The following is a 24,172-nucleotide window of genomic DNA, read 5'->3' on the forward strand; positions in this document are numbered from 1 at the left end:
TCTCTTTACTTCACTAGGAAACTGCGAGAAAGCAGGTGTTCATACAACTTTTGACGGGAATCTTTTCTGTTCCTGTGGACTAACTCCATCCACACTGAGTGGACACTCAGCAGAAGTGGAGGAAAACATAAATACTCTCTGCATGACTCATTTATCTTGATTTTAATCAATGGGTCAATTTGACCCTGAACAGTATACGTGTCTCATGTTAAATTACAAAGATCACCCATTGACAAAAAAAAGTGTAATATAAATTTTTTTACCAAAGATCAATTTCAAGGAAATTATTGGGGTTTTTTGTGTCTAGGTTTTTTTCAGTGGACATAAAAAATGTAAATTCCATTTTTTATGTCCAAATGAGTAAATGAGTTAGTTGTTGTCATTGATCCTTAATTTCTGAGAAATAAAAAAACATCATTGCACAAATATTGATTGAAATGGTTAGTATTGGAGTTAATAATCAGATACAAAAATGTTTTGGAGGAAGTTTTTGGTTTCTGACACTATTACATGATTGAACACTCCCTGGGTCAAATTGACCCACGAACATTATTGCTGTACCTCAAAAACGAACATAACAGGAGGGTTAAATAAATCCAAAATCACAAAGGCTCAAACAACAATCTACCGACGTAGATCAAAACCCAGTACAAATTTGTCCAAATCACACACATGTTACACGAAACACTACAAAACTACTCTCAATATATTTACAGAACATTTTAAAGAAGCTGTTTTTGTGGCCTTATAAGAGTGGTCTTTTATCCTACCTGTGGTTCTCTTGGGGTATCTCCAACGCCTGTCCCCCAGAAGCTCTATAGACCTTCTTCACGACAACCGGAAGCTGGATCTGAAAGGGCTGGGGCACTTCCTGTTTTGGTGTCTTCTAATGTCGCTTTTGTCAGAGGAGAAGTTGAGTTTTTAGACTCTATCTCGATCTAAAGTGGCGATTCAGGATTCCTCGCCGTCATGTTTCGTGACTGAGGGAAAGACTGCCTTTTTATCGCAAACTTCCCCAGCCGGAGAAGTTTGTTCTTTGGAAAAATCTGAGAAATCGTTCCCTAGGAGGGCAGTCTCTACGTGGGTATTGTCCTCTGAAAACTCGCTGCAAATTTCCCCGGTGTTTTCCCTGGCCAGAGAAGTTTGCTTCCCAGCTGGAGAAGGATTGAAAAGATAATCATTGATAGTATCGTGCTCAGAGACAGTGCACTCGTCCTGAGAGCTAAGACTTTTCTCTGAGCAACCTTCCCCAGCCGGAGAAGAATTGAAAAAATATGCATCAAAAACATCATACTCGGTGCACTCGTCTTGAGAGCTACTCGTGTCAAATTTGATACCAGGAAGTAGTGTGTTAAAAACTTTCCTTTACCGTTGGATTTAGGTGTCGCCGGCAGCTGCCGAACCAACTCCGGTATCTTTTCCCACCGGCCCTCCTAGCGGCAGCGCTCTATCTCGGTCTCCAGTGGTGATTCAGGATTCCTCGCCGTCATGTTTTGTGACTGAGGCGTACTCATTTCAAATTTTATGCCACGAAGTAGTTTAACAACTTTCCTCACTCCTGTAGTTATCAAATATCCAGGGCCAAAAGTCAAGGGAAAAAACATGGTGGCTAAGGTCTCTTCCATATTAAAAATCCTTGCAAAACACCGTGCTAAGGGTCAAAGAGTCGTTTGTATATCACCTGATGCTTTGAGATTGAAGCATTCATAACCTCAGATGTTCATCTTAGAAGATATCATAGCTACTGTACAATGAGCTCACTGTAGCTCTGGGGGAATGTCTTGCTTCTGATCGTTGCTATGGAAACGGTCAGGTCAGTACTGCATGACTCAAACTATTAACCCTTTCCAACTGCGTCAATCATTTGAGGCGAATAATTAATCATGACGGACTTTGGAAGTATATATTTCCAGAGGCTAGGGATTAAAACAGGGATTTTAATAGTTAAATATTAAGTCTAGATTGACAATGGTATATTAAAACCATTAATTTAAGTAGGGTTTTTCATCATTCTATCAGGCTTAAAAATGTTAATAATACTTGACTTAAAAATATCTTAAAAGTAAAATTAAATGTAACTTACAGGCATTTGCTGCTGCTGTTGTAAAATGTGACAAGAAATTTGGCCTGCTTGGAGAAGAGCTACAAAGAAATAACTTTGGTTTAATAATTTTATAACTCTGTTACTATAGAGGAGGGCTGAGCTGGCAGTTAAAAAACTACAATGATGGTGGAACTCTTGACTTACTACAGAAGGAGGCTGAGCAGAATGTTAGAACTACAAACACGGCAGAATGTTTTGGGCATTATATAACTGATTTAACACAGCCACTGTTGCACATGGGATTAGTTTGGCCCTTTGAAATGAAGCTTACTGAAAATTTCAAAATAAAAGCCTTGACAATTTTCACAGCAAGTAATTGCTCTTTTAGGCATTATATAACGGATTTAACCCAACCACTGTTATACAATGGGATTAGTGTTGCCATTTAAAATGAAGAAAATTTCTAAATAAAAGCCTCAATATTCCTCTCAGGTTAGTGCACCTGAGAGGTTATTTTTTTCTGGCAGGACTTTAAATGTGAAGCAAACATTGAGTCACACGCAGACACCTTGAGGCGGTTGAGGCTACAGCTAACTAGCTGCTAAAATACCCTTGCTAGCTAGCTCATATGCTTCTATCACTGATACGTTTATCACGTCTGTCCTCGCTACTGAATTACTTATGTTGATGCCAGTCCTACGGTACATACATTCTGTGCAAAAAGCTTGGCACTACAACAATATAAAATACGCAATTTATCTCTTGATACCTAGGTCTTACCTTTCATTAGACTAGTAGTTTCACTAGAACAGTGTTGATTTGAGTTGGGCATGTATTTCGATACCACTCAATCCAACCATTTGAAAATCTACAACTGCAAATGTTTGGAAAATAAAATAAAATCTCTGCTTATTCATGTTCATCCAATCATCTTGGAAAACAAGATTAGATACATAATGATAAAAATGAGATGCGGATACATTGAGATGATTTATTTTACAGAGGGAGCCAGAGAGAGAAGGCACAGTTTGGACTTTCGTGTCCTGAATGAAAGACAAACATACATGTATTTTAAAGAAAAACAAAACTAAATACAGTACACTGAAACTCGGGACAAAAAAAACCAATGCTTTTATAATTATTGCAAAAAACGACTTTTTGTCCGGATAGTTTAGTTCAAAAACATACTTGATAACAGCCAATATGGCTGCTGCTTGAGTGTTTGATTATCTTCCTTTTATCCAAAACTTGTGTATCACAAACTTCCTGATATTAGTCATATAGGTGGCACCAAATTGAAGAACACTTGATTTTTTTTGGAAAGATGAGTGAGGTGAAAAGGATCAGAATTTGGGATCTTGATGCTTCCAGTGGAGTGGTAAACGAATACGACTACCATCTGCTTGGCAGGCTTCACGAGGAACCCCTGCAGTTCATCTGAGCGCAGTAAAAACAGGTGCTTTTACCATCGCATTGCCGTGCAGCCGGGTTGGAAGTGTGTCACAGAGGAATGTTGGCGTGCTTCTTCCACGGATTGATCTGCTTCTTGCTGGCCAGCACTTCCAGGTCGCTGCAGATCTTCTTACGGGTGGTCGCGGGCTCGATGATGTCGTCAACAAAACCTAAAGAGAACAGAGTTCAGATGAAGATGTTTGAGGTTTAAACACAATTAGCTGGTGGTAAAGACCACGTTGTGTTTTGCAGACAGCAGATTTACCTCTGACGGCAGCTGGGAAGGGGTTGGCAAACTTGTCCACGTATTCAGCCTCAGCTTCGGCCTGGTTCTCCTTTCCTCTGAAGATGATCTGAACTGCGCCCTGTGCAAACAGAAAGCAGTGAGTGGGTTCAAGAAATACATTGAAGACAAATGGACAGAGATGATGAACGGGTTTGTACCTTGGCACCCATGACGGCAACTTCAGCCGTTGGCCAAGCATAATTCACATCTCCTCTCAAGTGTTTGGAACTCATTACATCATAGGCACCGCCGTAAGCCTGAAAGGGAGACAAAAACAATGCTAAGGCAAAGAATGGCCATTTGGATTATCAACCACATTGCTTTTATTTCCGTCACCCTGAACTATTCTCTGCACACAAATGAGAAATTCTGTAAACACACACCTTTCTGGTGATGACAGTTATCTTTGGCACTGTGGCCTCTGCGTAGGCGTACAGCAGTTTGGCTCCGTGTCGAATGATGCCGCCATACTCCTGAGCCGTACCTGGTGGGAGTCATCGCCTCAAGTTAAAGGGATGTCTGTACATTTAGAGGCAAAATCGTTGTTCACCTCTCTTGTAGGACTAAGAATACCTGGCAGAAAACCTGGAACATCCACAAAAGTGATGATGGGAATGTTGAAGGCGTCACAGAAGCGAACAAAACGGGCTCCTTTTACTGAGGAGTTGATGTCCAAACAGCCTAAAGAACAAGACAAATGCATCATAGACTGAAGAATCAAACTTTCAAATCAACTTTCAGCTTTTTTGCTTAAGTTTAGCCTACCAGATGCTACTTTGGGCTGGTTACCCACAATCCCCACGGTGCGGCCATTCATTCTGGCAAAACCCACCACAATGTTTTTCGCGTAATTGGGCATGATCTCAAAGAAGTCCCTCTCATCTGCGATCTGGACAAGTGTGTTTTGGAAAGCTTTTTAAGTTTTGCATAACTAACACGTTACGTGTCGATGTGTGTTTTGTTTGTGCTCATACCGCGTGGATGATGTCCAACATGTCGTAGGCTTTCGTCGACTCAAACGGGACTATGGTGTCCAACGACTTCACCAGACGATCGCTGTAAAAAAATAAATAATCAAAAGCAACCCCACAGTATAATAACGGCAATTGGTGTATCTGACACCAAGGCCTTGAAATGTCTTAAATTAATTCAAGAAAATGTAAGTTGGCCTTAAATACAGGTCTTAAACTGTGTTATGGAAGAACTATTTCACCTCCGATAGAGGTTTGGAGGTTTCATGTGCCATAAATGAGACAGTTTACCTGGGATCGTGACACTCCCTGATGGGAGCTGGATCCTGATTACTAAGTGGAAGAAAATTGAAGAACTCCCGTAGGTTTAGCAAAGCCTCGACATCATTCTCAAACGCACGATGAGCCACACCTGACAACAGAGAACAACATGAAGGGAACATTTTTATACGCTTTTGAGGCATTCGAAAATATGATCACGATCGTGAGAACAATATCTAAGCCAGGTACCAACCAGAAACGGTGGTGTGAGTTTTGGCTCCGCCCAGCTCCTCCTGCGTCACATCTTCGTTGGTCACAGACTTGACGACATCCGGACCCGTGATGAATAGATATGAAGTATCCTACTCACACACACACACACATTAAAGAAAACAGTCTGCTCAGACAAACTTTAGATGCAGTTTTAGTATGAATTAAAGAAAAATCAGCAATACATTTGCACCAAATATTTGCTTAATATTACCAGTAAAGCAATAGTAGTGGGGTATTATCACTTCACCCCAAAAGGTGAATTTCAGATGCATAATAAATAACCCCAAATTTCTATGACATTCTTGATGAATGTGTGTAATCTTTCACCAGATCTGGCCTGGGCCTGAGCAGCCTCATACCTTAACCATGAAGGTGAAATCTGTCAGGGCAGGCGAGTACACAGCCCCTCCGGCACAGGGCCCCATGATGAGGGAGATCTGAGGGATGACTCCTGAAGCCAACACATTCCTCTGGGAAAGGAAAACAGCTGATTTTTATCTCTGAACCACAGGAAAGACGAGGAGGTCCGTCTGCTGCCGAGAACGAGTTCAAAGCTGGACTCCAGAATACGGTGCAAACAGGAAAGGTTTCTAAAGCTAATTTTGAAATTTCACATTCCATCATCAACTCAGATGTTGCCTATAAACCAAAAGAAGATGCATTTCTGACGATTAAACATACCAGGAATATATCTGCGTATCCAGCAAGGGACTCCACTCCCTCCTGGATGCGAGCGCCTCCAGAGTCGTTCAGCCCGATTACGGGAGCGCCAACCGTCATGGCCTGATCCATGATCTGAGCACGCAAAGACAACAAAGCTAATGTTACAATGTTGAAGCTGGGAAAATGGTGTTTAATGGTGCAAATGGACGTTTGGTTACCTTGCAAATTTTCTGCGCGTGAGCTCCGGACAAGCTGCCACCGAACACCGTGAAGTCCTGGAACAAGCAAGAGAGGAGCAAATGATGGAGGGTCCAACAAGCCTGGTGCTGCGGCCCAACAAAGACCGTAGCCTGTACCTGACTGAACACATAAACCAGCCGGCCGTTGATCCTGCCTCGTCCGGTCACAACGCTGTCGCCGGGAAACTGAAACAGAGAACAAAAGGTGCGCGCACACGGTTAAGAATGAATCCTTTCTTCATGTGCGTTGCAGCTTTGTGAATTTTACCTTGTTGCCGTCCTGCTCCATGCCAAAGTCGGAGCAGCGGTGTTCCACAAACATGTCCGTCTCCATGAAGGACTCGGGGTCCAGTAAGAGTTCCACTCGTTCCCTGGCGGTCAGCTTACCCTGCAGCACGTGATGACAATATCAGCACAAATTACCGAAATCTCTTGTCTTTTTTTTCCATCTCAGGTAACAAATGACATTACAGTCAAGGAGTAGAAAAAAAAATAGAGAGAGTAAGAAATTTAAGTGGTCGTACTGAAAACGTCAGTCAGCTTTATTTGCATTTTATATAATCAACAAAAAGAGACTAAAATGTCTCAGGCTCAGTTAGAGTGGAAAAAGAACATCTGTGAACAGCAATTTCCCCCTTCAACACTTCTGAAGAAAAACATCCCCACTGCATAACGCTGCCACCCCCATGTTTCACCGTGGCGACGGTTTATTCACTGTCCAGATGGGCATTGTTAGTTTTCCACCACACACAGCATTATGCGTGTAGGTTTGCACACACTTACTCATAATACTGCAAGAACTTGCTATGATCACGCATTATAAAGGCATGCATTAGAAATATGCTTTATTAACAAGACCAAAAAGGGATTTGAGCTATTTCAGCATTTTTTTTTAAAAAAGTGTAAGCCATAACGTAACCACTGAATCCAGAATGCCAAATATCATAATCTCAAAACGTCTGTATGCAAGTGACCCAAACAGGGAGGATGGAAAATGTTCCTTGGGTGTGTGTTTGCTGACTTTACCCTTTTGTGTTGTGCATCTATTCTCTTCTGACCTCCCCCGATTAGCGCCGCCTTCCGTTTCTGTTCGATCCTCTCCTTCACGGACAGGTGGCTGACCGAGTACCAGCGACAGTGCACCTGGAGAGGGATCTGTGGTGAGGACGCCGCTGCTACTGCGCCATACTTTATCTGCGCCAAACTCCTCCAGGAGACCCTCAATCCGCTAAACAGCCCACAACTGCTACGAGCCACAGTGAAGGCCGCCATCATGCCTGTGCGTGGTCTGTGATGACAGCAGGAGAAGAGGGAGAGACAGCCACTTTAGCCAATGGCGTTCTGAGGGGTGGGTTCCGACAGCCAATCAGAAAGCACAATGTCACAGCTGTCGTGAATGGACGAGAATATACCAAGGAATACATTGGAAAACAGTTTCCGTGAAAGTAGCAGTCTACGAAATAAATATTTAGGCAGAAATGATCTAAAACAGATTAATACAAACGTCAGAAAAACTGTATTTTTATTAGTTTAATAAAAAAAAACTGATTTTCTTATTAGTAAAGATTAATTATGGTTTATTCATCTTTATAAAATGTAAATATATATGTGTGTGTGTGTGTACGTGTGTGTGTTAATTTAGTTGTAAATTAACCCAATATTACTAAAAGTGGCGAATTTGTCACTGAAGAACAGTGGAGTGGAAGTAAAAGCTGTTTTACTAAAATTTCAGGGTCAGTTCATGTTTTAGTTGTTGGAGTTTCTCATCAAAAACTATTCACTAAAAAACAATTAGCGTTTAAATTTCTGTTTGTTTTTGATTTTTTTTTTAGGTTCTCTCAGTATATCTCAATTATGAATAATACTTTATTATCTGAATCTCTAATCTCAACATTTCAACAGTTAAAAACAGCCTAATTTCTTCTTTCCCTTCATATGTATGCATTTTTACTTCAATATATTACTTGGACGCTATGAAATCCAAACGAGCATGTGGTTGTAATTTTGGCTCTAAAAATTTTAGAAAAGAAGAGAAGAAAAGAGCACAACGAGAATGAGATGAGGAAAGCCTTGTGTAAAATGACAAAAAAATAAAAATACGTGACTGTAACCAGGGTAACAGCAAGTCTCGCGTGAGGTGCATGCCTATCGAGAGGGGCTGGTGTGAGGGGAAAAGTGGTAAATCGTACGATTGATGCACTTATGATAATACAGCAAACTGGCTTTGGTTAGATCACAGTTCGCCAAGTATTTTTAAAAATCCTACATCGATTGCAGGGCTTCGGGTTGCAGCTTGCATTTTCCTTCGCTGCACGACGCATAAGACGGTCCAAGTGGGCAAGTGATACGGATAAATCTCCGATGGCTATGCTAATGCTAGCTCCTTAGCTTTGTTTACATCTAGTGCGCGCCTGCTGGATAATTTCCGACCGCACAAACTGGGGATTTTAACTTTAGTTCTTCATTTTATCTGACAATCCATGCGAAAAAACGCGTCGGAGAGTATGTAGACTCTAAGGCTGCTAGTAAGCACATGCTGTTCGAGCATTTTGCTGATTATTAAGCTAACATTAGCTACGTAATGCTAACCTTTTGATCTTGGCTCGTTCGATCATGCGGTTCGATCGTAGCCCATAGGTTTCTTTAGATGCGCAATTTGTTGTAACGTATTGTGTAATTATTCCGACTTTATATTACTCAATTATGACCTTAAAAACTTCTCGATTAAAAAGCAACTACCACACAACAAACCGGGGATGCTAACTTAAGCTAGCCACCTGCTGAGCTAGCTAACGTTATTCGCGTTCAATGAGACGGCTACACGATGTATTGTGTCCGTAATTAATTTCTATCTTATTCTGCGTTCGCGTGGTGCAGTGGGTGCCTGTCGCAACACCGGGCTGCTTTTATTTTCGTATCCAAGTTGGCTGTCTGTGGATACTCTCCCTCGGACGGTGTTCCCCAAGGAGCTGGGTAGTGCACCGCAATGAATCCCGTGGATGCAACCGCTCTGTACGTGTCTGCCACCCGGGCAGTGCTGCGGTGCGACCCGCTGCAGCCTCAGACCTTCGCAGAGATGTACAAGCAGCTACCCTTCTTCCGACAGTCCCTCGCGTGTCTTGTCTGTGGTAAGCATTCTGAATATTTCTATCAGGGATACATATTTGAATAATGCATCTTTCTGTGGATTGGTTTTATGTTAAAAGTACACATTGAAAGCTTTTTAACCATAAATGTTATGGGTAATAATTGGCTGAGATTTCTGTGGGCTGCAGGAGTTTCCACTATTTCTCTCGCGCTCACTACTGCGGTCTCCTTGGCAACCAAGGCTGAGATAAGCTCATCCGTCCTCTTGACAAGACGGATGACTCTGTTGTTGTGCTTGCTGCATAGCCATGTGGTTTCTATTCATGCTGTATTTGATCACTACGTTTTGGTGATGCTGGCTGCGTTTAATCGAAAGCAACACAGAAAAAAAAAAAAGAATGACACACCTGACAGATTCTTGTAAATCTTGTTTGTGATTTTGTCTTGTATCTAAATGTCAGATAAATGGAAATCGACAGGCTGGATTTTGAAGTATTTAATTGGATTTGCTTGGTGAAAAGTTGACACTACATTCAGAAGGGCTGAATGTAGAGATGTATCGAGCAATCGCACTGAGTCAGGCTCTACTATAGTTTTTTTCCTGTTAGTTTTTCCTCCCTACTGTTACTACATGGTCACCCAGGAGGAGTGAATGCTGCAACTTGCGAAGTTTCCTCAGACAGAAAACTTTTATTTGTTCATTTATTTGACCAATTTTAATAATCAACTGAACTTTTGGCTTTCTCTGATTTCTCCTTAAAACTAAAAAATAAGTATAAGATGTTTTATGCTTTCCGTCACAATCGACCAATCATTTTGTTGTGGTCTATTCACGGAATGTAGAAAAAAACCCCATCTGATTTGTAGTTTTTCCAACCCACTGATCAGTCATCAGTGGATTTCTGTGTAGCTTAATGTGTTGAAAATCTGAATAGCAGTAAACATTGATGGTGTTTCTGGGTTTGTTTTTTTTTTTTTTTGTTTTTTTTACATTAGGCAAACTCCTGGAGGACCCCATCTCCCCAACACACCCAGAGTGTCAGCATTACGTCTGCTTGGGCTGCAAAGGCCAGAAGATGCAGATCAGGTCGTCGTGCAACCGCTGCAAGGACTACTCCTGCTTCCAGGAGAACAAGCAGCTCTCTTTACTGGTGCAGTGCTACCGACGGCTCTGCCTCTACATAACTCATTCGCCACTGCTCAAGTTGATCAGCAGCCACGTGGGAGGCTCTCCGGAGGTCATGACCTTGTTGGAGGAGGTGCTCGTGTCGCACAAAGAGGAGACGGAGCATCCGGGCTTAGCCGAAGAGGATGTGAATCTATCTGCTCCAGAGTCCCTCACGCCCACGGAGGCGCCGCCCGCTCCTGCGGAACTCTCCGCCGTTCCTCAGAGCTCCTCCTCGGAGCCTCCGTGTTTCAACGGGCCGCCGGATTGCAACGGACAAGCCTTGGAGGACCCGTCTTCCCCCGAGCTGGAAGTGTGTGAGGTGGTAGAGGAGCAGCAGCAGCATCATCATCTAGGTCTGTCTGTGTCTGAAACCGCCTGCAGCGGTCTAGAACTGGGTCTGAGCACTGGACCTTTAACCCCAACGATAGGCACTGTGTGCTCACTCAGGGAGGGGGAACCTAGTACCAGGGAGCTGGAGGAAGGGGAGGTGTTGCTGCTCAGTGTAGAGGAGGTGCTACAAACGCTGGATCCCCTGCAGCCTGACCGGGACGCTCTTCACACACACCCGGAAAGGACGCACATCGCCACAGACAAAACGCACACTCACATGTACATACAACTGGACGCAGCCCACAACTACACCCAGATCCACACGGGCAGGACTCACACGGTGGCGCACCACGCCACTCACATGCACCCTTCTTCCTTCGACCCGTCTCCCGCCTCCAAACCCCAGCAGGCCCGGCCCAACCGGAAGCGCTCGCGCTCCGAGAGCGACAGGGAAAAGGTGAACCCCGTCCCCATCACCTCCATCCTCCACGACTCGTCGCCCCAGTCGCACACTCCGACCCCCGCTCACATTCAGCACACGAAGCTACCCATGCCTCCCCTCGCAGTTCCGGCGCACACGTACTCGTCATTTCCCAACGGCGCATTCCCCAAGCACAGCCGCCCCGCACAGAACCACAACAAAGGTGCCAGGAAACACGTGGACCCGAGCTCCAAGAAGCCCCACGCCAAGGCCCGCAGCGGCGGAGGCTCCAAGACGAAAGACCGGAGCAAAGACCAGCGGCCGATGTCGGGCTGCGTCTTGCCAACGCCGCCCGTCAGGCCTCCGTACAAGAAGCCGGTGGAGAAGAAGGGCTGCAAGTGTGGCAGGGCCACTCAGAACCCATCTGTTTTAACCTGCAGGGGGCAGCGATGTCCCTGTTACTCAAACCGTAAGGTGAGACCACTTTTTCAGAGTGGAGGCCTCTCTGTTTTTAAATCTTTGGAGGGTTTTGTTCATGGAGCCACTAAGATTGCACATCTGTCCAGTTTTACAACAATGTTGTGGTGTTTTGTGCAAATTATTTGTCTTATCTCCTGCACGATGGGAACCTTTGGTAATAATTCAGCAGCGGTAATCTGTTCTGCTGAACAAATTACTAAATAAGTAAGAGTATAACTGAATTATTTTTCTCTGCAATTTAATTAAAAAAAAAATTCTACTCATTATGATGTAGGTTCATTACACACAGAGTGACATGTTAAACGTGTTTGAGTCTACGGTTGTGGTTCACAGCTAATAAAAATATATATAAAAAATAAATATTACATCTATATAAGACCAGTAGAAATGTTCTGCTTATTATTGAAGGTTTATCAGTTTCCCAGCAGATTGTAAACCCTAGACACAAAATGTCATAAATAATATTGAGGATGCAGGTTATGATGATGGCTACGTAGACGTAGACGATGGCTACGTAGACGTAGCCGTCACGTTACTTCTGTGATGTGACAGAAAGACTATTTTAGTAATCTCTTATTCTATCAGTTAGTGATTAATCGGATAAAACATTTGCCACATTTAGCAGGTTTTAAGCCCTTTTTATAGTCTATTAGAAGTAAGTTAAAAGATGCAAATAAACAAATAATTCAGTGCATTTTTAAAATAACAGAATAAACATTTTATTACCAAATATGCATTAACGTCGCGATCTTTATCTGATTAATAAATCCATAGCAAAAGGAGCATAATAGGATATATGCATATTTGACTAAGGATTTTTATTATTTACTGCTCTGAATATGTTGTTCTTCAGCAAATGGCCCTTTTGTGAGTATGTATCAATATAGATTATAGAGTCTGTATAATCACTAACTCCAGTTAAGAGTAATTGTTTACTAAATTAGTTGACTATTATTTCAGCAATCGAGTAATCACGATTAATTCGATTAATCGCTTGAGCCCTAGAATCAGAGACGTCACAGTATCATTGAAAAAGGACTCGACTGCTGCTCAGTGGTCCAAAGTGCTGTTGTCAGATGAAAGCCGCTTTTGCATTTCATTTGGAAATAAATTTTTAGAACATCCAGAATCAGTGCATCCATCTACCATTACATTTCAGAGCACTTCATGCTTCCCTCTACTGACTGACAGCTTTATGGAGATGCTGATTTCATTTCCCAGCAGGAGTTGGCACCTGCCAGCCCACATTGCAGAAGGTGCCAAAAGCTGGTTCAGTGACCATGGTGTTACTGTGACTGACCAGCGTAATCACATAAACGAAGAATGAGAGACGCCAGAGCCAACAATGGCTGGGGGATGCTACAAGCTAATGTAGCATGTAGCATTTCATTCCACATTGTTGCTGTAATTCTACCGAAATGGAGCCCGGGCAGATGCTGTATGGTACATGTATTTTTCAGCAAAACGACAACAGTAAAGTTTTTTTTTTAATTACTGTTATGATATTCTAATAATTCAATATTGCGTTTTCATTAGCGATAACTCAGGATTACTAAAATAAATGATCAAAGTATATCGCTCTGTGTGGAATGAAACTTCGTGTTATATGACTTTAATTTCTTTTGATTGAAACACTGAAGTTAACGTGTTGTTGATATTTACTGAGTTGCAACAGCGGTGCTTATCTTCAATAATCAGTCGATGTACAAAGTTACGTAGTTTCTGTGCAGCGCTCGCGCGTACTGTCCGAGTTGCGTCATCTCTGTCGTCTTCCCCAGGCGTGCTTGGACTGTATCTGCCGGGGCTGCCAGAACTCCTACATGGCCAACGGCGAGAAGAAACTGGAGGCCTTCGCCGTGCCCGAGAAGGCCCTGGAGCAGACGCGGCTCACCCTCGGCATCAACCTGACCAGCATCACGGCGGCCGCGGCTCTCCGTAACCCGGCAACCACCAGCATCCGCGCTAACACCCTCCTCAACGTCACCACGGCGACGGGGACTCCCGTGACCACGGCCTTCCTGTCCGCCAGCCCGCCGCAGGATGCTAACTTTGACGACAGCTTGGAGCTGCTGATTGGCTGATAGGCAGAAAATCGGAAAAAACAAAACGGGAAAAAAAACAAAAAAACACGACAACACAGCGTGGTGCTGTGACGGCTGATTATCCACCCGTTTCCGCCAGCTCCTTCTTAGGGAGGACTCGACTCATGGCAGCTAAGTGTCTGTCCTGTTCTGTAACCTGCTGGTTTTCTGTACCGGAAAACGCTGACTAGTGAGATTAGCATGGGTGTGCCAAAGCCTCCTGTATCGTGCCTGTGCACTGGTGTGTATTGTTGCCAGTCTGTAGGTATATACTCTATTCCAAGGATGTTCTGTTCTTCAGAGGTGCTTTTTTTTCCAGCTTATAGACCACAGATTTACTGTAAGAGGCAATAGAAACCCATTCCAAGTTTTGTTCATTTGCACACAAATATGTGCAGATTTTTACTCTTTTTAAAAGTAAAAAAAAACAAACAAAAAACATCTGTCAGTAGCGTAATTTTTTAATATGATTTCATCTTCACCATTCTGAGTGTTATTCCTAAAAATATGAAATGTGTCATGTTATCAGGACCCCTTCCTGATCCCTAACCCCGTACACGAGCACACTTTAATTTGGAAATCGGACTAAGCGTTACACAAGACACCCTGTCTAAATGCTCCCAGCTGTTTGGGAGTTTGTTTTAAACAGCATGCTTTTTACTTTTAATGAGATCATCCTGAGGCACTTGCCCCGTGTTGGAGGCAAACCGTGGGTTTTCATCGTCGCAGCAATAGGAATACCCAATGAGGAGGCTCGCTGCTCCTGTCCGGTTACAGTTTTGTGACTGCAATCGTCAGTCCTCAAAAACTAACACACTTGTACATGACTATATGTGTATAGAGGTAAACTGAAGCCATAGTTCTATCAGAAAGTTTCCTTTAAACTTCCCAACACACACACACGTAGAGTCCTGATTAATCAGAGATTATACCAGATTTATTTTTGATACTGTTGGAGGTTTGGTATCCAAGGGTTTTGGTTATATCACAAAGAAACGTTTCACGAGGCTGCGTGTCGTCTGTGTTTGTGTTTACCTTCTCAGCTGTAACTCTAACATGTCCATCAGTCCAGTATTGGTGACCAAAAGAAAACAAAAAAAAACAACTGAACAGAGAGAAAATACAACTTCTCTACTCGTGGACCAGGAAAGTAGCAGGTGGACTTTAAGTTTGATCAGCAGACGTGTCCTATCTTCCTGTGTGTGTGTGTGTGTGGGTTTCAAAGATGTATTTGTTTTGGGCATTACTTGAACCCTTAATTTTGTTTTTTCTATGTCTTTTTTTTGTAATGTAAAAGTCTTGTTTGGGGAGTGACAGTTATTTGCTGAAACATTCACTGCCATATTATGGAGATATGTAACAACATGAATTAAAAGATAGTTTTTTACTTTTTCAGCTTTGTGTCTTTTATTGTGTGGACAGATGTGATCAAGGGAGGAGTTTTCCTCAATTTTTTCAGAACCTGTTAAGTCGCTTAGATTCAAGGCATAGCTTTCGTCATCATACATTCATCTTAGTCAGAAAAGTTTGATTTTGGGATCGTACTCATCGTTTCAGATGCATTTTCAGTCAACCCTAAAAAAAGAACTGGTCATAGTATCGACCGACTCTGATGAATGTAATTATTAAAAAATTAAGTATGACTGACTGAAAATTGAGATTTGTAGTTCAAAACGGTTCATATCAAATCAGGAAAATGATATTTGCTGAGAAAATAGACCCACAGTACACTAAGCTCAACATAATATCTACAATTTTTACTTTTTACACCCTGAGAAAAAACATCTCAAGTAAATCCATTTATCAGTATGAATACATTTGTAAACAATACCATATATGAGAAAACCAAGTTTGTGTCCATCGCTGGAAAACACTGAAAAATCACACAGTGACGTCCATTTGGTCAATTCTCTCGACAGAGAGCAATCCCAATGTTTGCAATTCAGTTTCTCCAACTTAATGCATGTGCGTTCTTGGTTCCAGCCACTGCTACATATGATCTGTGCTCACAGGTCACTGCTGGAATATATGCACAGCATAAACAGCTCGTCTTCATTCCTTTTTGAGCGGCGGTGCATTCAGAGTTTTCCTTTGCAGCTTAGAGCGATTCCAGCTCCGCTCTCCATAAGAAGATCTTGTCTTCCAGTCCCGTTTCTTCCCATGGTGACTGATGTAGTCTACTGACGACTCCGGAAAGCCTCAGTTAACGCCGTTAGTCCACCAGGAAAGCCCCAAAGTAGCTCGCCCTCCCGTCCATCTCCATGGCGCTGGCATTGCTGACGGTGACGAAAAGGCGGTCGGCTGGCTGCAGGAAAGCGGTGCCGGCCTGATGCAGGGAGAAGAGGCCTGGCTCCTGACCCCGAGGCCAGCACACGCTCCGGGACGATTTCATCAACAGGATGGGTCCTGTGTAGGAACTCATCTGCAGGGGATTAAACAACAATTTACATATCATCGCTGCCGCGTCGGTATTTCATTATCTACTAATACAAAAGCTGAACCTTCTTATAAATGTACTGGACGAGTTCTGCTCCCTCATCGTCTGCTGCTTCCCCGTCTGTCTCCCCCACAGACGGAAGCCTAAAGTAGGTCTGGGCGTAGATGTAGTACAAGCCTGCACTTGGTACGAGCAGCTCCCCTCCTTTAAGCTCCATGTTCTGCAGGAAGGACAGACCCCTCTGGCCCTCCCACGCTCGGATGCGCTCGCCAGAGTACCCCCTGCTGCTCCGCGGGCCTGCAACAGCACCAACCATGGTTATTTGGAGGCCCGTCCCCGTCATCGCAGATCATTTGGGAGTGCAAGAGCCAGCGATAAGTGTAAACAGTCACCACTGGAGAAAAGTACAAAGCAAATTGCAAAGACTTGTTCACAGAGTACACAATGTTACCAGATGTGCCCAGAGACCAGAGTGTATCTTTAAAGAAATCATTGAACTGAAATAGGAACAAAGATGTCATCAGTCATAATGCTGCCAATAGTTAAAAGCATTGTAACATCTAAAGACAAGCCAGACTGAGAAGTTAAACAGATCATCTAAAATCTGGAGCCATGTGTAGAAATGTTAAGCGTTTTGAAAATGACTTGTTTCACCATCAGTCCTACCATATACAGGCAATGATGTCATGACTGCACTTTGATAGAAAAATGTGTGATACGGATTTTTTCTTGGCATCTTGTAAAGCAGCCTATTTTTTATTTTTTTGTACCAAGAACCGAGGTTTCATATTTGGACATATTTAATGACTTCATTCAATTTCACGGTAATCTAACAGCACCCCATATTCTGAATCTGTTTCATAAAACATGTGTACTTTTTAAAATTTATTACACTTCAAAAATTCCAACATATACTTTACCCTTTCCAGAAATGCAAAAAAGAGCTACACAGTAAAGTAATTTTCTGTTATAGACTAAGCATCTCATAACTATAGCTTTAAGCTTTACCTTTAACCTGTAATTTAATAAATATATAAACATGAATAATAATAAAAAAATATAAAAAATAATTAAAGAGAATTCAATTAGGTTTCGAAATATATATTTCAATATTTTTTGCATGTAGTTCAATGAAAACAGGCTGAAGTGACTCCTTTTTGCCCCATGACTTAAAGGTTTTTGGGAATAACACGGCCAATAAATAAAAAAAAAGTCACATTGTGTTATTGTTAAAATTCTTTGCAATGACATCCAGCCACCCACAAAACAACTTTAGCTTATGTCATCCTTTTATTGTCTTAAACACATCAAAAGTAAAACTCGGTGCCACTCAAACCGGAGGACTCACTTTACCCCAGAAGGGGGCGTGAATGTTATGCAAGGAGAAGCATGGGAGATGCCTTGAATCCATTATGTATTCTAACAGTTAGCAGATATGAGTGAAATAAAAGAAAATAAATATCGTGTGAACTTAAAAACCAGAGTGTCAGCGGCAAGACATGAAAGAGTTTAAGTCGTCAAATGCTGCGCAAGTAAGGAGGAACATTTTGCGTTGTGTTTGTCAGACAGTGATTTTGCGCGATTTATGATAAGTGATTTTTTTTGTAATTGACGCATTATGACAGTTTGAGGTGATGTGTGATAAAAGCGCAGATCATCTCAAACTTGATTTCTTGAACATGTCAATGTGTGCATTGTATACCACAATCATCCACAGTCACTAGATCTCAACCTAACAGTTCATTTATGCAAAAAAAAAAAAAAAAAAATCCTCCATGCATTATGTTTTTTGATGAGCTGGACAAAAAGAAGGCTGAATACTAGCGTAACGTTTTCTAAAAATCCTAACATTTTTCTGGTGTTTCGAACGGAAGCTGCAGGTCCTGACAGACCCGGGTATGAGGAGGTAACTGAATCTGAGCACCTCGGATTGCCCGGAGGTCAATTCCTCACCTTTTGCCCCGGAAAGGAAGGCTGAGCATTGTCAAGATTTGCATTGAAAAAGAAGCCTCTCTTACAAACTTTCACTTGTGCTCTCAATGACTCAATTTGTGCTAACTGCTTTTGCCTAAAGCCACAATAAACTGAATCTTACTTTCTGGTGCTGCTGGAGCCTTTGATGATGAGGCAACACCGGTCACATGGGCAGCGACTTTAGGAAGAGGGACCCCATGGACCCCAGGGCCCAAGATAGGCAGCACTCCCGTCAACTTATCTGTAGGAAACCCAAACAGACAGAAACAAAACACTCACCACAGGGCATTTTTAGTGGGAAAAGTCACACACAAGCCTGTTATTAGTCAATGGGGGGATTGTTCTTACTTCTCATAGCAGTGGATATCTCCCTCTGGAATCTGTCAGCAATCTTCTGCAGGGAAAACAGAGAAAGGCAGAGGAAAGAGCAAATGAATTGGCCAACAAGTTATCTATTATCCCAAACACAATGGCATTTTTAACTAACCAAGTCATATTCGGTATCTAGTAATTCACCAGAACTGATGAGGATCCCGCAGTCATCTGCGTAGTTGATAGAACGAGTCAGATTATGGTCTAAATATGGGATGTTCCGAAAAGAAACACTAAAATGTATATCTTCAATTGGGTTTATAACATTCAGTGACAGACATTTTCCCAACATATACCCTTTTAAAGATGCAAAATGAGGGTTAAAAAGAAAAATAGAGCTATAAATGGTTAGGAATGTTGGAAAAATAGTTTAAACAAAAAAAAAAAAAAAGTCAAACCTTCTCGATGTGGTAGTGGAGCTGCTGTGTGACCTGCCAACAGGGATCACTGCTTTTCCTGCCCTCGGCTGCTGGGTCCTGGAACTCTGACTGCAGCTTCGCATTCGTCAGACAGGATACGCTGCTCCGGGAAAAACTGTCCTGCATCTGGCAATTTAAAATAACTCAGTAAATGAAACTCAAAAAATAAGGGGGGGAGAAACATGTTTAGCCGCATTATTCTTCAGAGCGAAGTGACAGCATGCTAACAAGCTGAGTATACCAGCAAGGGTACATGACATATTACACACTGCAGCTTTTAAACGATTTACAGTGCTGGGCAAAAGTATTCTTTATATTTAATCATCCTACAACCAGAATGTGCAATAAATGTCCCTAGGATTTCATATGACAGGCTGACACAAAGTAGAGAATAATAGTTAAGGTCCAAATCTTCCACATTTTTTTCATAAGTTATATATTTTTTAAAGATAATGATTAATTCCCAAACTTTTCAGGTCTAACACCCAAAGTGAAAAATTTCAAAGGCGTTTAGTTTGTTGTGAAGATAACTAGCTAACCTGTTTTTTGTTCCCCCCCAGTCATTTCTTATTATACCACGTATTAGTAACTTACTAATACAAGTAAATGCGCCACATCAAACTGGCTGCCATTTTTGGACGCAACCAGCCAAACACATTAAGCATCCCGTAAACAAACAAAAAAAAAACGTCATTAACTCATAAGTGGTCCCAGGTGTGATCGATGAGGGGTGGGATTTTATTACCAAAACCAGCCAATGAGGGCCTCAGAACAGGAGCCGTCAGACTTCGCGAGCGCCGTCTCAACACTTGTCACAAGCGCCACACTGACCTATTCAAGCTCGCGATACGTGTTGCTTTTGTGTGCCACAGCCCATTCAGTGCGAACAAATCCCATTTCCTCCCATTGTTTCAGGTTATATACTCGCCCTACTGTCTCCTTTTTTTATTATCCGGCGTTGAGCAGAAACTCCCACAGGATTGTGTGGAACCTAAACACGTCGCCACCCTCCTCAACGGTGAATAAAGTCACTCTGGTGCGTTTTTTTTAAAGTGGGATAACGTAGTACGCGTCATGTTTGTTTGCAAAAGTGACGCTTTTAGATCGGCTTGATAACCAACGTGATAGGTACGCGCCCGTATTGATAAGTCTATGAAAAAAGTTCGCTGTTTCAATGCTGCCATTTAAACGTAGCAGAAAGAAGCTGGTGCACCACCTCGAACACAGCGCAGCCAAAACGCATGTCTTACCGTGTTCAAGACTTTGTGGAAGTACATGAAGCTTATGGCCACCGCGACCGTCTGCAGGAGGATAGCTGCGAGTATTGTGAGGCCAAGGCACTGGAGGGAGAGAGAGATGGCCATATCACAGAGTTCGGAGACACCTTGAAGTCCGGCGAAGTAGGAAATCACCTCCAGCCCACTGCGACGGCGAGTTTGATCAAACACCTCTGCGTTTCTGCTGGGAAGCATGAGGGTGGGAGGAACAGCGCAACAGAGTCTGGAGGTGGAGCAGAGAGGAGGCTTGAAGAGTTTCAGCTTCCTCAAGATGTCACTGTTATTGAACATATCCGAGCTTGGCGCATTTAAACGCTGCTGCGTTTCAAGCTCCGGGTGGTGTTGGAAAGTGGGATGATTTTCCATCGTGAAGCAATGCAGCAAACGACCTCAATACAGTCCCTGTATTAGGGTTGTTTCCTGTAGAAAATACTAACCAAAGCAATTTCTAATGTTTGGATAGAGATTATCATTATATGAATCACCGCGCATTAGTAACTTACTAATAAAAGTAAATGGCTGCCATTTTTGGACGCAACCAGCCAAACACATTAAGCATCCCGTAAACAAAAAAAACGTCATTAACTCATAAGTGGTCCCAGGTGTGATCGATGAGGGGTCGGTGTAATTGTGTGCCTATTACAAAAATAATAGGTACACAATTTATTTTTGTAATTCAGTTCGAAAAATGAATAATAAGAAGGGTTTTTAAAATAACATTGTGAGCTTTCTGAAAAGTATGACCATATATTAGTATGTTTCATTAGTTGGGGCTCTTTATGCATAATTTACTGCATCAATGCAGCGTGGCATGGAGGTGATCAGTCTCTGATTCTTTTTAGGGTTTAGGTCAGGTTAGTTCACCGGCCGGTTAAGTACAGTGATACCAAAGCGAGTTGCTCTTCTAAAAAAATTTTTGCCACACGTGCGAGCTGACTTTAGATTAGAAAAAAAACAAACAACAAAACACTGGGCCAGCAATCAAGAGATGACATAGCTCCCCAAATGATCACAGACTATGCAGACATCAAAATCAATCTGGTTGTCTCTGTTGTAGGGTTGGCTTAACAAAAAGAAGGGAACAGTTGCAGCCCATTTCCTGCATGGGCCTGTGTGTGCTGGCTCCTAAAGTACTGACTCCAGCTGAAGTCAACACCTTGTGATTCGTAAGTAGGCGTTGTCCTCCTCAGACTGAAATGAACTTTTTCCTTTGAATCTATCTATCTATCTATCTATCTATCTATCTATCTATCTATCTATCTATCTATCTATCTATCTATCTATCTATCTATCTATCTATCTATCTGGTCTAACTTAAAGTCTAAAGTAAATGACAACATTTTATTTATTAAAGTCATAAATAAGGAGACGCGATCCTGAAAGCACATTCATTTTTAAAAGCTTAAAAGATCCGGCACCATAAGAATGACTTTAAAATGTGTTAACAGTTTTGATCCTAACAGTTCATAAACACTGCACGGTTAAAACGTTTTCAGGAACATCGTCTCTTCGGAATAACTCGCTTTGATCTGAAGGCGTCCTGCGGAAATCTGTGCATATTTGTGGAAAAAGTCTAATTTATGACATTTTACTACATTAGCTGCCTTCGTTCTAACATAACATTATCAATGTAATGCACAATTATTATTATTATTATTATTTTTTTAATGAATGACCCAATGCATATTTTAGACCTTTTTTGTGCAACCGTGTGACTTTTGTGGCATTGATCCAGCTCGTATAACCGTTCAAAAGCATCTAAATTCAAAATGGAAGAAAAGCAAATTCCCCTTTCTATTGTATCCAGCCATTGTGAGGCAATTTAACTGGTCGGAGCCGAGCGACCTGCGATTGTTATGACTTCGGTTCAGCCCTGGGTTGAGCTCGTCACATGGGAACCATTCGCTGTGCGCTGCTTAACCTTGAGTGATTCCTGAGCTTTCATTCCTTCACCTCTAGCCTCTTCCCCATTGTTGGAGCGGGGAAGTGGGAGTGGAGCTCAGAGAGTGCACGGAGCTCCTGGATGCGGACGGCCCACTAAAAACAATCAAAACTTGCGGGGAAGCGTCTAAAATGCTCTCGCATCAGCATGCAAGCGTCAGTCGTGCTCATGCAGTCACAACGGTGCAGCGCACGGCTCTACATAGATGCCGAGGTAGCCCAGACAGGTGTAGATGGGTGACTAATCTGCTTTACTTTGATAAGTCGAACAAACACAGAGAAGCTTGTTGTCTTCACTTATCGGGGATTTTTTTAAAAAAGCGGAAGAGGAGGTGGTAAATCCATGAAACAAGTTCCATGAAACAAGTCAGTTCCCAGGCTTGCTAGAGCAAAAGAATGAGGGAGGAAAGTGATACTTGAAGGCTTTCTAGCCTCGGGCATGGAAGATGACACGATGAGAGACATGCCTGTCTTCTGTCCCTACAGCAAACAGGCCTCCGAATGTGGATTTTCATTCATCTGTTCCAAATCGATGTTATTGTGAGGCATGTTCTTGCTGAGCGTAAGAATGTACATTTATTTCAACTTTGCACACATCAGAGTTATAGAAAAGGGGGGGGGGGGGGGGGGACTCCGGCTTGAGAAATAAACACAGCTGAGATATCAGAAGTGGTTTGGCTCTTTTCCTGGACGGGCTGGCAGCAAGACAGGTTCATCAAGGAGTTTTGTGGTCAGACTTCCTTCCTTTAAATTTCGAGTGAGTACTTGCACATATCAGCACAAGCTTGAGTTTGTGCTCAAAATAGCAGCAGTGCAACATCAGTAGCCAGATCAATGTCTTTGATGTGTGGCAGAGTAATAGGAAACCAACAGATCCAACATGCTTAATGCTGATGCTGTGCGATTGAGTCACAGGTTAATAAACAGGCGGCTCCGAGGTGCAGATGCTCACCATGACCCCCCAATCCAGACGTTCGTAACTGCTGTGAGGCCCTTATAAAACTTTGCATGTTCCCCCAACTCCATTGGACCAAGTAGAGCAGGATTACCAAGTTTTAAGAGTTTTAGTCCAAATTTTATATGTGTAACAGGCGTTTAGCTTCTTTTCAGACATTTAATTTTGTTTGTTATTCCTGTAATTTAACTATTTGCGATGTTGTTTATTGGAGTACATTTTCCTTTAGTTTCCCATTTTGTCTTCTTTGCCTTGTTCCTAGATGAACTTCCTCACCCTCACGTTGCACTGGAGGCCGCCTACTTCCTGTGCGACTGGAGCTGTAGTACTTTGTCCTGATTTTCCTGACTCGACACAACGAGTCTGTTTAAAAAAAAAAAAAAAGGCTCAAAAATAGAGTTGAATGCAAATTTGCAGCCTGCTTGAAAAATTGAGAAAATGAACCAGCTTTTTTCCCCCCCCAAAGCGGATTATAATACCTCGAAGACAATCAAGGACGCTCCATCCACCCCCTCCTGACCTCCACTCCTCTCTTTTTTTCTGCCCCAAAGGCTTCCCCTCCCCGAGTCCCTCTGAGTGTGGAATCTCCCTAAATTCAACAGCTGCTCACAGGCAAAACAAACAGTAGAGCCGAAAAGCAGAGCACCGGGGTGTGCCAATAATTGTTAAAGAGGTGATTACATCAGTGACAGTATATCAGTAGCAGCCCAACAGGAAGAAGCAACGCAAAGTTGCTTTGAAAGAGTTATAACGTTTATTCATTTTAACCCAATTAATTCTGGTTCACGGGAAATTCAAACAAATATTGTGCAATTATGTTATTAGTAAAAGCAGATGACTGGTTTCTATAGGTATAACAGGAGTTGAGATAATTGAGACAATTCTTTGTCTGTTTCTTATATTTTTGTAAAAAAAACAAAAAACCACACGTAAAAGTTTATAATCAGTGAATTTAAGTAAAAAACAAAACACTTTGTCACACTAGTACATGTAAAATATACTACTCCATGCTTGGTTGCGTTTTTAGTCGTGAATCACCCA

At 42.3% G+C, this 24,172-nt stretch overlaps 2 protein-coding genes, 1 long non-coding RNA gene and 1 pseudogene across 4 annotated transcripts; 2 read left to right on the forward strand and 2 right to left on the reverse strand.

The window, feature by feature from the left end:
- Positions 1–3,021: 3,021 nt before the first annotated feature.
- pccb (propionyl-CoA carboxylase subunit beta) lies at positions 3,022–7,499 on the reverse strand. Of its 2 annotated transcripts, XM_032546597.1 has the most exons (15): positions 7,216–7,499; positions 6,458–6,577; positions 6,307–6,375; positions 6,169–6,225; positions 5,969–6,082; positions 5,647–5,757; positions 5,268–5,376; positions 5,045–5,165; positions 4,757–4,838; positions 4,548–4,671; positions 4,356–4,463; positions 4,166–4,266; positions 3,941–4,039; positions 3,762–3,861; positions 3,022–3,666 (listed from the first exon to the last, which is right to left on the reverse strand). In XM_032546597.1, the coding sequence occupies exons 1-15, from the start codon at positions 7,462–7,464 to the stop codon at positions 3,545–3,547; spliced, it is 1,686 nt and encodes a 561-aa protein (XP_032402488.1). In that variant the 5' UTR covers positions 7,465–7,499; the 3' UTR covers positions 3,022–3,544. The 2 variants fall into 2 exon arrangements, with proteins under 2 accessions (XP_032402488.1, XP_032402487.1); XM_032546596.1 differs by having other exon boundaries at positions 6,169–6,375.
- A 777-nt stretch (positions 7,500–8,276) lies between these two features.
- Positions 8,277–15,151, forward strand: msl2a (MSL complex subunit 2a). The gene is made up of 3 exons (XM_032546595.1): positions 8,277–9,317; positions 10,273–11,669; positions 13,454–15,151. The coding sequence occupies exons 1-3, from the start codon at positions 9,176–9,178 to the stop codon at positions 13,754–13,756; spliced, it is 1,842 nt and encodes a 613-aa protein (XP_032402486.1). The 5' UTR covers positions 8,277–9,175; the 3' UTR covers positions 13,757–15,151.
- LOC116708666 (tumor necrosis factor ligand superfamily member 10-like) lies at positions 14,672–20,616 on the reverse strand (annotated as a pseudogene).
- Positions 20,617–21,243: 627 nt separating this feature from the next.
- Positions 21,244–24,059, forward strand: LOC116708678 (uncharacterized). Its single transcript, XR_004336734.1, has 2 exons — positions 21,244–21,401; positions 23,394–24,059. It is a non-coding gene; the product is annotated as an uncharacterized LOC116708678 (long non-coding RNA).
- Positions 24,060–24,172: the final 113 nt, after the last annotated feature.

Source organism: Xiphophorus hellerii, chromosome 19 (assembly GCF_003331165.1).
Source record: "Xiphophorus hellerii strain 12219 chromosome 19, Xiphophorus_hellerii-4.1, whole genome shotgun sequence".
In the NCBI taxonomy this organism is placed as follows: Eukaryota; Metazoa; Chordata; class Actinopteri; order Cyprinodontiformes; family Poeciliidae; genus Xiphophorus; species Xiphophorus hellerii.

What these genes read in the sequence shown, in the direction of transcription:
- pccb (XM_032546596.1), bottom strand. Translation starts at nt 7,464, where the DNA reads ATGATGGCGGCCTTCACTGTGGCTCGTAGCAGTTGTGGGCTGTTTAGC. An exon ending in TGGAGCAGGACGGCAACAAG is followed by an intron (nt 6,376 to 6,457) that starts GTAAAATTCACA and finishes TCTCTGTTTCAG; the next exon opens with TTTCCCGGCGACAGCGTTGT. An exon ending in CCAGCCCAAAGTAGCATCTG is followed by an intron (nt 4,464 to 4,547) that starts GTAGGCTAAACT and finishes CTTGTTCTTTAG; the next exon opens with GCTGTTTGGACATCAACTCC.
- msl2a (XM_032546595.1), top strand. Translation starts at nt 9,176, where the DNA reads ATGAATCCCGTGGATGCAACCGCTCTGTACGTGTCTGCCACCCGGGCA. An exon ending in CCTCGCGTGTCTTGTCTGTG is followed by an intron (nt 9,318 to 10,272) that starts GTAAGCATTCTG and finishes TTTTTACATTAG; the next exon opens with GCAAACTCCTGGAGGACCCC. An exon ending in CCTGTTACTCAAACCGTAAG is followed by an intron (nt 11,670 to 13,453) that starts GTGAGACCACTT and finishes CGTCTTCCCCAG; the next exon opens with GCGTGCTTGGACTGTATCTG.